Genomic DNA, 13361 nt, shown 5'->3' with positions numbered 1-13361 from the left:
GCCCTACACTGATCGTCTCAAAAAACTCCAGGTTTATTCTGTAGCATATCACCTACTTCGAGGTGATCTCTGCCTAACATATAAAGCTATGTCAAACCCAGAGCTGTTGGACATGCTACACCTAAAGAAATCCCAATTGCTCCGAGCTGCATGCTTTAGGGACCTAAACCTTGTCACCACAATAAACAGGACTTGCTGGAGGGATAGATTCCTGTCCCAGACACTTCCCATTCTCTGGAACAGGCTACCCATCTATGTCAAGCAAAGTTCCTCATTAACACTCCAAGAAAATTCTTGATGAGTGGATGGGAAATACACCCCAGGGATCACTTCTGTGGCTTTGCTTGACGGGAGGACAAAAAAATTAACTTTCTTGGGTTGGCATAAGCCAGGGAACTTTGTTAGCTAGGCTTACTTAGGCCCTTGGGCCGATAGCCTAGTACCTACCTATGAAATATGTGCTTTCCAAATCTGTCTGGACTCTGTATTAGGGAGATGGACAGAGGAGCTCTGCTCCTCTAGCTCCTTTTCAGTGCCTGCCACCACAACCATAGCAGCAAAAGACTCCTTTGCTCCAATAGGGTCTTTCCTTCAGTGGTTACAAAATTTTGTCTGGGTGTCCGGGAATTGGTTCAATGGCATCTGGTTTCTTCCACGCAAAAGCTTCTAGAAAAACTGACTCCTCTGGAGTGGGAGCATCTGAAGACCATCTACTTTTTGTTTAAGATTTTCCAGGATGTCTCTGAATGAGACATCATCTAGTGGAGAGCTGCAGAACCCTTCCCCTTCACTGAAATCAGTATCTTTACTGACAGGCTCCATAATGGAATCTATGTTTTGCCTTTTGCATGCTCCCTTTTGGGGAACCTCTTCAGTGAGATGATCTAGAGAGGTATCTGAAGAGAGGGGAAGTTCCTAGATGGGGAGTATCTGGATGCTAAATGGTACCAGCTGTCCCTGTGGAGTAGGCCTGATAGCATCAGAGTTAAGACCAGAAGGGATGTAGGATTCAAGGAATAGACAGTAATCAAATTTCTCTGTTGAGAGAAAAGCCCTATCCCACTACCTCGAAGGCAGATGGACCGGAAGAAGCCGTGGTTGGTGGCACTGGAGCCAAAACCTCCGACCAAGCCCCGATCCTGCCCAGATCCATGCCTCAAAGAAGAAGTCAGACCAGAGCTGTCCAATGCCGAAGCTATGAGGGGTAAGGAAGGCTTCAATAACATCATAGTTGAACCCAACCTCCTGGATCTGGCTCCAATGCTTCAGTTCCAAGACTCATCCTGATCCAAAGGAAGCAGAGCAGAACTAGTCAGGGACACCATATGGATCCGACATAGACACACTCTGGGGTCTTTGATCCAAAGGGTCTAAAACCATGGGACTGATCGGAGAAGGAAATATCATTATGTGAGACATGGACAGAAGGCTCAAGGATCCAAAAGGAGATGGAGGCAGAATAACCTCTATCTGAATCTGAGCTCTGAGGAATTTCCTCATCATCCAATTAATGTCGGCTTCTGACAGACTTCTGGAGGATCTAATGGAAAAGGTGGTTGATTGGGGCTTAGATTCTCTCCTTAGTGTTCCCTGGAGAAAAGGAGAATGCATCCAAGGAGAAACTGTTCTGATCTTGAGTCTTACTGAGTGGGTTCGAGAAGACTTAGATAGAATAATAATCAGATCCAAGGGTGTGGGATCCAAGTGTTCATTCTTAGGATCCAATGAAGAAGGATCTGAAGTTTCCTGAATTTTTTATTGATGCTCTGATGAAGAAGGAGCCAAAGTAAAAGCCCTTGGAGAATGGGTGGGGATTACTTGTGAGATTCCTTCAACTTCAAAAAGGATTTCACAGATTTGCTGGGGGTTTGAGCCCTTGAAGAAGAGGAGGAACAGGGCAGCAGCATACCCTTAAGAACCAACTGATTGAATCTGTTGCTAAGTGCTCTTAAATTAAATGCAGCAAAAATGGATAAGTCAGTGTTGAAGTATGCTGTTCCAAGGCAGTAGATGGTCTCACTGTGGGCATCATAACTGGGAATCTTATGCCCAGATGAAGTGCAATTTTTAAAGCCTGTTGGGTAATGAAAATAGAGCAAAGGGAAGAAAAACTTTTTTTTTGTTTTTACAGATGGCAGACTATCAACAATGGGGTAGAAAGGTTAAAAGAAGAAAAGGTAAGTACCAGTTATGGTACATTAGAAACTACCAAATGGTAGAGAAAAAGTTATAAAGGGAGCAATTGGGAGAAAAACTTGCGTATATAAAAAGTAGTAGAGGGAGGACAAAAACAGAATATAAAATGTAGGAGATACAAGAGGATAATTACTCACAGAAAAACTGCAAAAATTATCCAAAGAAGCTCTGAGAGCCAGATCCATGTCTGTGCGAGATGGCGGCAAATGAGATCTGAGGTATTGTTAGCTGATTGGGGCATTACTGTTAGAGGTAGGAGCTCAAGAGTTGGATCTGAAAGTTTAATGTACATGGCTGAGTAACATCTGAGGTCAGATCCGGTAAACCCACACTGAGGATAGAATGAAAAGGACAACATCAGATCTGCTGGTATATAAATGAATCATCAATGAGTATAGTTTGATGCCAGTGTCAAATGTGACTGTCAAAGAAGATAGGAAAAGTTCTTCTTCAAAAATGGCAACAGTTGACACACCACCCTGACCCCATAGAAAAAAAAAACAGACTGATGATATTCATGATAACAAAGTTATTGCTGTTCATCAGAAAGGTGAAATGGATGACATAGTTAAGGACATGAATTGTATAAATAATGCAGATAAATGGATTACTGCATATCAAAATTACAGAAATACAAAAAGGTGGCTTACAACATATTTTGCTTTGGATGATTGAGGAGGAGGAACCAATGAATTCAGTGGTGATTTTGTAGTCAGACATAGTTAATGAAGTGGTTGCGGAGAATACAGAAGGAGGAGTTGAAGACAAGTTTCATGGTGGAGAGGGCATTTTTCATGAAAGTGTTGATAATAAGACTGATAAACTGTTGTCCGTGAGTGTTAAAGATTTAAAATCGTATACAGTGATAACAGCTAAAAGAGGTACTACTGTAAAGAAAATTGTTGATTGTTGATTAGTGTAAATCTATAGTAAGGACTGAATCAGAGGAAGGAGAGATGGATAAATATTACATTTGGGATAACGTATTTGTTCCGTTTGGCTTTAGACCAGATGATGTCGGAGCGTTTATTCAGACTGGAACATATACTTTTTGTGATCTAGGTTCTGAGTCCATTACCTTGGCAGAATGTTTTGTTGTACCTTTTGATACTAAATCATTCTCTTCCCTGTGGAATAAATCTGTTGTTAGATGTGTGCAATTTATTTTAAAAAGAAAATGGAAATGCAGTTTTGATTGCCTGAAGTAACAGAAACTGACTTGAGGACTTTTTTGAGAATGTATGTAAAAATGTTTTTGATATTATATAAAGACATTTGATACAAAGAAATTATGGGATGGGTGACTGGAGTCAAGTGTGTGTGTGTGTGTGTGTGTGGTGTGTGTGGTGTGTGTGTGTGTGTGTGTGTGTGTGTGTGTGTGTGTTTAAATTAAAAAGATGGTAAAATAATGCATGTACCAAGTGTCAATATGGTTAATGAGAAAAAGTTTTTTTTGAAGTACTTGGGACAATCTAAGCCATGTTCCCACTGTGGGCATAATGATTAGTTTACGCCCAACAAACCTGTGAGCAATATGGAGAAATTGATCATGGGAGGGGTATATGTAAAATGGAATGCACGATTTCTGGGGAAAAAAGACAACATGGGGATTGATTGTCAAAATAAGAAAATGAAGATCATGAAATGGGTAATGAAGAAAAAGAAGAATTTTACAAAGAAGTTAATGAAACTGGTTTGATGGATACTCATGTTGAAGGTAATGAAAGTCAAGTATTAAAAAAATTACAACATTGTTTGGAATGTGGAGGTACAAAATAGGTTTGATAATCTATCGCAAGATGAAGAAGAGGGTGATATAAATGGGGAAAATGAAGTAAATTTGGTAACTGAGTGAGGAAAAGAAAAATAAAATTACAAAAGAAAATTGTTAAGAAAGGAAAGAGTTAACTGAAAGGTAGTATTGATTAATGTAAATAGTACTCTGAATGGAAAAAGAAGATTGGGTGTTTTGACCTGGTGTAAAAGACAGGAAGTGGATGTTATTTTTTTATTAGACATTTGTAGTTAAGGGACGAGCAAAAACAACAAGCCAAGGTTGTTTGGGGGAAAGAAATGAATGGAATTTCAGAGAAGATTTATATTCAGGAGAGGCATTACTAAGGATTCTAGTATTAAAATTCCCACTTATATAGTTTTATGTCCAGGGAAACAGTTTGTGATGTAGCTTTTCAAAACCAAGTTTGGAGGGTGGCTGGTATTTATGCTTACATCACAGGATAAAAAGACAGAAATAGTTGAATAAATAAAGAATTGTGTTATGCTAAATATGAGCATTATTATTTTAAGTGATTTCAATTTTAATTTAAGGAATGTTTTGTAGAAGACTGGCAAGGATATTAAAGCTTGTAAGCAAATGATTAAAGCAGGACAGTTATACTTAGACGATAAAACAAGGTTTACATATAAAAGATCAAATATTAGACCACAGTTTGATTATTTTATTTTTTCAGAAGGATTGATAGAGTATGATAAAAAACAGAAGAGGCCTGGTTCTCAAATCATTATGCTATTACAGCACAATTTACAAGTGTGTTAAGGTATACTTAGGAAGGCAAATGTGTTAAAACAGTAAATGAGGAGTTTATTAGAGAAGCTTATTTTAAAGAATATGTCGATAAATTATGCAAGTATCATTTAACTATGAAAACACTTTATGAAAATGTTGAACTCTGGTGGATAAGTTTTAAAGTAAATTATAAAATGTAATATATAAAAAAATGGGAAAAACTTGATAGGTTAAAAAGAAAAATATAATGAGGTTTTTGTGAATATAACATGTTTAGATTTATCTGAAAAAAGATATCAGAGAAAAAGAAAATATAACTAAGAAGAGAATTTGGATAAAATAAGTCATTTGTTACATAAACATAATTTTTATTGTAAGGTATAGGTGAGGGAGATTTTCCATGATAGAAAAGGATGATGGAAGAATGAGCTGTATTTTATTAAAGCAGAGGTCTGAATGATGTGATCTTAAAGGTATTGTTTTGAGGGTGGAGAGTTACATAAAGGAATTACATTGTAGATCAAAGATTTGGAAGGGAGAAGATTGAAAGATTAAGACAGAGATGGTAACAGAAAGGGTAAAAAAATGAGATTCAAGAATTAAAATAATTACTGCAAGATATAAAAATGAGTACACCAGGACCATATGATAAGGGATATGAATTTTATAAGGAATTAAAAGGTAAAAAAATAGAAAGTATTGTAGACATTATTTTTTGTTAGAACAAGGTATAAGTAATAAAATACGAGTATGATCCAATTCCAAAGTTTATTTTTAAGAAAGAGACTACAAGGAACATAAAATTAGAGACCTCTGACATTAAATAATACAGGCAATATACTATTTATGATTAAAAAATAATGAGTGAGGTATTAAAAGAGTTTTTATATGAAGGGATTTTTGGAATAGAAGGAAAAGACACAAAGAATAGGTTTATAATCGCTAAAGCAGTTGTAAATAGAATTATGAATGAGAAAACAGAATAGATGATTGTGATTAATGATGTAGAAAAAGCTTTTGATAACATAAATCATGACAAGTTGGTACAGATTTTAGTACTATACGGACTTAATGAAAAATAAAACAAGTACTTGAGTTATGATAAATGGGTAGTAAGGAAGTTAAGCAGGGATGTCCATTGAGTGGGGTATTACTTGACTTGGTGATGAATGCAGAAATAATGTCAGGATTCCCTTACTTTGTATGTATGTGGATGATTTGGTTATAACTACTAGGGCAGATAATGAGTTAGAAAAATTCCATCTAAAATTGAGAGAAATTTGAATAAAGTGGTACTGATAAATAAGTATAAAGGGTATGTTGATGTAGCTAATATAGCATGGATTTATGTTTGCAAATCAGAACAAAATGTTTTACATATTAGTTTTGGCAAAACAGATTTTGTATTTTGAAAATGGAAAAAGTTATTAGATGAAATTTAGAATATTACAAACATTTGGAAATTTAATTTTCTTTTAGAAAAAAGGTATATTTGAGTCAATCTTTTTATTAGGAGAGTTGGGTTATTTAGATTTGTATTTCCTGTATCTATGGAGAGAGTTGCTGGATATTGTTTCTTCTTTATTTGGGGTTCAAAGCTAAATCCAGGATTGGGTTTGATGAATTCACTGTTTTTTAGCATATTTTCATTTGTTTTGGATTCTGAAAAAAAAATGTTTTAAGAGGGATTATGCAGGTGTAATAATGTCATCAAAACATAAAAGCATATGGGAAATGGGATACAACAAGAAAATTTTCTTTATTAGGAAGAAAATCTGCAATGTAAAGAAACAGAATTCTTCTTCTTCTTTCAGCTTTTCCCGGTTAGGGGTCGCCACAGCGGATCACCTGTCCGCTCATGATTGGCAGTGGAGTTTTATGGTGTCGAATTGCCAGCCCGGCGCCCAACCTTCCACAGAAGGCACATGCATGCACACACATGTGGGAGGAAACCGGAGCACCCGGAGGAATCCCACACGACCACAGGGAGGATAATTTGTATAAAGTTATAATGAATACATTTTACTATATTAAGGAATGGGAAAATAAGGAGGCAATTAAAAGAGCAATCAAAAAAATGAAATAAAGGTTTAAAATGGTGTTGAAATACACTATTTCATATGGAGATTAATGTTGGCAAAATTGTCAGTGAAAGGCGAAATGAAATCATTTGAGGTACAGAAGAATCAGTGGGACATTTTCATTTAAAATGCAGCATAAAAGAAATATGGTGTTTATGACACAAGGAAGTCTGATAATTTAGACATGAATATGTTGATGTATGGATGGTATTGGGATAGAGAAGGCAATGATTCTGACAGCATTGACAATTTGGTTGCAGGGGCTGTTTTGGTTATGTGGGAAATCAGATATAAAGAAGTGTTACATATTGAAATTTGGAGTGGTCAGAATGCTGTAATGAAAACTAAAAAATGGTTATGGAATAAAGGGTGGGGATGGTGAAGTATGGTGTAATTCCTTATTTTTTGAATGAAAAAGTGAATATCCCTTTTCATGTTTAGCTTTTTTTAGTGATTTACAAATTGTTTGAAATTTATGTTGCCTAAATCAATAAATAGAGCCTCTACATTTTTCAATAGGCACCGTAGGATATTTCATATCTACCTGAGCTACCATCAACTCAAACACATGGGACCATAGTTTAAAATCTCATCTGAAGGACAGCATACACAGGAGTGCAGCACCCCACCCTATGCTTTAGTGCAGTATCAACTTCTTACATGTCTGTCAGTATTTTAAATATATGACAAATGGTATAACTGTGTATGTATGTCAAAACAGGTTTGGGCATTTTAACTTCCTGAAATGAAGTCACATCCTAATCAGTGTAGAGGATGGACCTAACCAAGGCCATCAAACAGGATCTTCAATGTTATACATATCTATATAAGTCTTGTTTCCCAAACAATAAGTTCATAGGTAGGTACTAGGCTATTGGCACTAGGGCCTATATAAGCCTAGCCAAAAAGGTACCCTGGCTTTCTCCACCCAAGATTATTTTCCTGTGCCTCTGTCGAGCAGAGGCACAGAAGTGATCCCTGGAGTGAATTTCATATTTCCCATCCAATCATCAAGATTTTTGTTGAAGAGTGCTAATGAAGAGCTTTGTTTGATATAGATAAGTAGTTTGTTCCAGAGTATAGGAAGTCTCTGAGACAGGAATCTATCCCTCCAACATGTTCTGTTTATTGTGGTGACAAGGTTTAGGTCCCTAGAGAGTGTAGCTCAGAGGGATTGGATTTCTTTAAGTGGAGCATGTCCAACAGCTCTTGGTTTGACATAGCTTTGTATGTTAGGCAGCGATCTCCTCTGAGTAGGTGATATGCGATGGAGTAAAGCTGGTGTTTTTTGAGACTGTCTGCGTAGGGCATCTGTTTGAGGCCGGTAATCCTCTTTGTGAGGTATTTCTGGGGCCTTTCCAGTTGTTGTAGATGTCTTGTAAGGTACATACCAAAAGGGGTATTGTACTCTATAATGAGGCAAATGAGTGATGAGTAGAGGGGGAACAATTACCTCTTTTTTCCTGGATGAGAAACCTTTTGTGATGAGGTGTGCCACATAGAAGGATTTTCTGACTACTGCGGCGATGTGATTATCAAAGGAGAGACTACTGTCCACCTGTGTCCCAAGGTCTGTTATCACACTTTCAGTGTTAAGTAGACTACCGCCTTTCTGGTAGTTCATGGGTACAGAGTTTTTACCAAAAGGGATGACAATGCACTTTTTGGCATTGAGCTTGAGGCCATGGCTTTGACACCAGGCATCTGTCTCAGTGTGGCCCTTTTGTAGGATGTTCACATTGTTAGAAGTTTCAATTATGGCTCCTAGTTTGCAGTCATTTGCAAACTTCATTTTCCAAAGATCTTCTGTGTTAGCCTGTACTTCAGAGAAGTAGATACCAAACAGGAAAGGACCCAGGACTGAACCTTGTGGTACTCCACTTGTCACTGGTCTGAAGTCGGAGCAAACTTTAAGATGAACATCTTAAAGGAGAAAATGGCTAATCATCATTAGCAAAATCCTCAAGAAGTGAAGCAAATTCTTTACAGATTAAAAAAAAAAGTCAAAACATTTGCATTCAGCACTACTTTCTAAGCTGTAAAGCAGTAAGCAATTCATTAACATTCAAAGTAACAAGAACTGATGACTGCTTACTCAAGGTGGAAAAAAACAGAAATGAGAAAAGCAGGTCGTATACTTTTATAGCTAGGTCACATACCCAGAGGGCATACTTCTCAACTGTATAGATTTTTGGCTCAAATGTTTTGCCTGTCCTCATAAAATGTGTGTTTTTGGCAAATAATTTTAATTCTGTTTTGGTCTCACTTTGGACAACATGTAACTGGCCAGTCCCTAGTGCCCCAAGTTCCCACCAGGTCGACCAGCTTTAGCTCCCATCTCCCAAAACCTCAACAACTTTTAGTTCAACACTAATTCACAGATGTAATGAGCATGTCTTCATTCAGTAGTTTTTCTTCTTTCTATGCAGAATCTGCATGTTCCCTGTGTTTGTATAGGAATCAACAGGGTCTTCGGTTTTCTCCCACATCACAAACACATGCTCATAGGTTAAAATGGTGCTCCTTTAAACTGCAAACACATCTTTTAGCATGTATGTGTGCAGCAATGGGATAGCATGTCATTTAATTTATATATTTATTTTATTTGTTTGTTGACCAGGGCAGCATACTGCCCTTGATCATTTCAGTCTGAAGTTTCAAAGGTAAAACATTATGAATTTCCATGAAGTTAAGGTAGAATATAACAATGGGAGTTTAGTAATCAGAAAAAGCATTTACAGTTAGTTACATTAATGGAATGCAAGGCAAAACTCAAACATATTCTAGTTATTTACAACGTGTACAATAGCTGCATTTAGTAGGAGAGAGAAGTGATGGAAAAGTGAAGCTGGGAGTGGGGGGATGGTGAAAAGGGAATAGGAGAAAAAGAGTAGCTTAGGGAAGAGATACAATGAGGGAAGACAGTAGAAAAGTTGTGAATGGGTGGGATATATCATGTGATGGTTTAGGACCATGTAATACACTGCAGTAGTCACAAGTTATAAAGGTTTATTTAAGCTAAGTGATACTTCTGATCATTTTCATGCATTCATGCCTTTTGCCCATTGCATGCTGGGATACCCTTTCTAAAAAGCTGCATAAAAGCAACTGTCTTCCTCACAAGTAAATACAACACCAAACTGTCACTGGAAAATTAATGAAATGAATTGCTAACAATATGACCAGCTTATCACTTCCATGATATATCTGATTGACAACATTAATATAATACTGTGCAGTTACATCCTTTCTAACAGCTTAGTAATACCTCCTTCCTACGTCCATCTCATATCTCACCCAGGCATCAGCAGTCTAACAACAGTTTCTCTACATTTTGCTTTTGAATAAGTCACATGTCCTTAAGGATGCTTAATTCTGTATGTTCCCAAACTACTAAAATGACAACCCTGGCTTATTTCTAGGCAAAGACCCAGTGGTACTTAAACACTGCTCTAAACAGCAGACTTTCTCTCAATGCATGTAACAGTACTGCTCACAGGTATCCACCTACCCCAATGTCGAACAATGAGCTGACAGGTTTGTGGTCGCTCGTCTTCAATGACATATGACTACGGTACTGGAGCTGCTGGATGGTTTTACCTTTCCACAGAACTCGATCACACCAGGCAGGTGCCCTGCACTTTTCACTGTAAAGACAAGTTAAACTGTGACACTGGAAAACAATCTCAGTACATGAAATTTGCAATTGTTGGAGAACTCAGACTTAAAACAGGTAATGAAGCTACTGAATGCTTGCTTACATTTTATTTTGTTCATTAGCTAAATGGGTAAAGTCACTAGGTGCAGGTGTTCCTCTTCAAGGGTGACCTAAAATCACTGTTCTAGACTTACTTAGAGTATCAAACTATGCAAATGGAGAAAGAGGGAAGCAAATTCAGTATCGCAGCATGAAACTAGGTAGCAACATGTAGCTTTAACCCTCTGCATTATAGGGTCAAGTTTCATATACAATATAAAACTACAGAGGCTGAAATGCAGCAGTCATCTCATAGCACCTCAAACTATAAGTGCAGGTTAAGTGCAGCTAGTAGCAGATGGCTAAAGTAGCTATTGTTACATACAATTATAAAAACACAAAGCACAGTAATTCCTTTGGTACCAGTGAACATAGTGCCAGAGCTTCCCTGTTAACTTCTATTGGGGGGTCACATCAATCTCTCAAGCTAATAAGAGCTGTAGTTGGATCAGCTGGCATCCTGGGCAACACCTAGTTGGTGACCCCTCAACCAAAACCGAGGACCAAAACAAAAGTTTCAAAGGTTTCAGAAACTATAAGAAAGAGACATGCTAGCCAACAGCTAGATAGTGTCCCCCTCACAAAATAAAATTTATTTTTTATTGATTTATTGCTTCTGTTTACATGGAAAGTCTGACTGGGCATAAGTTCTATTTTCAGTGGAGACCCTGGGAGAAATGCTCCATTTTACAGCTTGAGTAGAAGGAAGTTAAACAAGATTTACATAATAAACATACATACATACATAGACTAGTAACGATATAACAATTAATCAAAAAAACAAACATACATACATTTTATTAAACATCTGTTTACCATGAAGGTCTGACTTGGAACAAAGCCAATTTTCAGAGAAGGCCCGGGAAGAAACACTCCAGCTGCATGTCTTTGAAACATACATGGAATTGCAAATGTGCAAACATAGAACAGTAAATGAACACACATATAACTGCAATGATGTGACAGTTAATGAAAACATATAAGTGAAGTAAACCTAGGAAACCGCTCCAAATCCGAAAAAAAACCACCACCAGCAATTGCACAAACAGCAGTTTTTCTCCAATTTCTTTCCTCAGAGTTATAAGATTTAGCACTTTCGTCTTACTGGAAGATATCAACAGAATAAGTCATTCTGTTTTCCACTTAATTTATATTAAACATGGTATAAGAATAGAACATCATTTCCTGCTTAGACAAAAAATAATCTTGTTAAAAGTGAAGGTAATATGAATGAATGCACATATTATAAAATGCATATATAGACCACCTTATCAGTCAGACAATAGTACCTGCCTCTAGCCATCCACCTAGAAACTTTGTCGATCAATTCACAATTCGGGTCGGTATCAATGAAGGAGCACTGGTAGTAACGACCACATTTTAAAGTTTTAAGGGAACCATTATGTGATACATTCACCGGTCTTTCTAGCATATGTTTAAAGTTGGGTCGGTTCTTAAAAGTAAAAGTAGGTGGATGAATGAAGAGAAATTTTAAATTCTCATCACACTGTAGAATAAACCAGTTCTTTCACAAGATGTTTCAAATGTCAAGTGCATTCAGTGAACAGTGTAACACCATGTTGTTATGACGAGAAAAAGATGCGTCAGAACGGGCTTTACTGCTGTTGTTGGAATTAATATTAATGGTGTCACCACTGAAAAAACAGTTCCACTTTTGATGACCTGAGCAAATTTTGCATTCCTTTCCTGTAGTATTTCTGAATAGAATGTCTTTAAGAATATTAAAATTGTCAATGCACACCTTGTCATCCGAGGTCAAATGAGAGACACAAATAAATTGACTTTTGACTACCCCTCTCTTTTGATGGAAGGGGGTTGTTACTAGGAAAATGCAGAAAAGCATTACAAAAAGTTGGTTTGCAATAGATATTAATTGCAAATGTTCCATCAAGACCCTTAGAAATTTCAACATCCAAAAAATGTGTTTTGCTGAAATTTAGATGGCGAGTAAACTCCAAGAATGAAGACAGTGGTATATCTGACAAAAAAATTCTAGCTATTTCTTAGCTCCAGACCAAATAAGTCATCCAGGTATAGATAATAGCAGGTGCAATATTTGCTTTCTTTTTCAATTACCATGTTCCATTATTTTATAAATAGTTTATTAAAAATCACAATTCGGCCGTGAATAACAAATCCAGTTGAGCGCTTTCGGCTGTACCCCAGCCTTCATCAGAACGGTTCTGTGAATTGTGATTTTTAATAAACTGTTGATAACTATTGTCCTGTGGAACGAGCAGTGTACATTCTTCTACCATCTAACTGTTCTTGTGTTGTTTTCATACATTATTTTATAAATGGCATTACCAAAAATAGGTTCCTCATGAAGGAAATCAGAAGACATAGTGTTTTCCACTTACAACACATAGCTCACATGAGAGTGAGTTTGGGGAAGTACAGTCCAGATCTGCTGACTGAGACATTGAAGAAAGACAGTCCTTAGAGGAGCACTCCCTCTTTCTTTTATGAGGAGAAGAAAAGACAGAGAAGCAAACTGAGAGGATCGCAAGGCCTTCTGTCTCCTTTCCTTATGGGTGGCTGAGGAAATAGCATGAGAACAGATCTATCTCAGTTTAATTTCTCCAAGTCTTTTGGGTTTCTAATACCATGATGGAAATGGACCCCATCTGTAAGTCGGCATATAACTGAAATAATACTATTTTCATGAATCTTTACATTTGATGTTAACCAAAAGTGCTCTTTGTAGCATCCGCAATGTGCCCAAAACGGAGTCTTTTTGCAATTCTTACAGAGTTACATGTACTGGTAACATATCTAA

General features: G+C 37.0%; 1 protein-coding gene across 4 annotated transcripts in view; it reads right to left on the bottom strand.

The window, feature by feature from the left end:
- INPP5B (inositol polyphosphate-5-phosphatase B) overlaps positions 1 to 13361 on the bottom strand; it is a 2334801-nt gene that overhangs the window by 286546 nt on the left and 2034894 nt on the right. For all 4 annotated transcript variants that reach the window (XM_044083533.1, XM_044083543.1, XM_044083552.1 and 1 more), the window contains one exon: positions 10316 to 10451. In XM_044083533.1, the coding sequence (XP_043939468.1) occupies positions 10316 to 10451 (136 nt within the window). The remainder of the gene's footprint in view (positions 1 to 10315; positions 10452 to 13361) is intronic.

The sequence above is a fragment of the Protopterus annectens genome, chromosome 1.part1, assembly GCF_019279795.1.
Source record: "Protopterus annectens isolate FY-2018-M chromosome 1.part1, PAN1.0, whole genome shotgun sequence".
Taxonomy (NCBI): Eukaryota; Metazoa; Chordata; order Ceratodontiformes; family Protopteridae; genus Protopterus; species Protopterus annectens.
The sequence above is the reverse complement of the archived record's forward strand: the minus strand, read 5'-3'. Positions and strand labels throughout refer to the sequence as shown.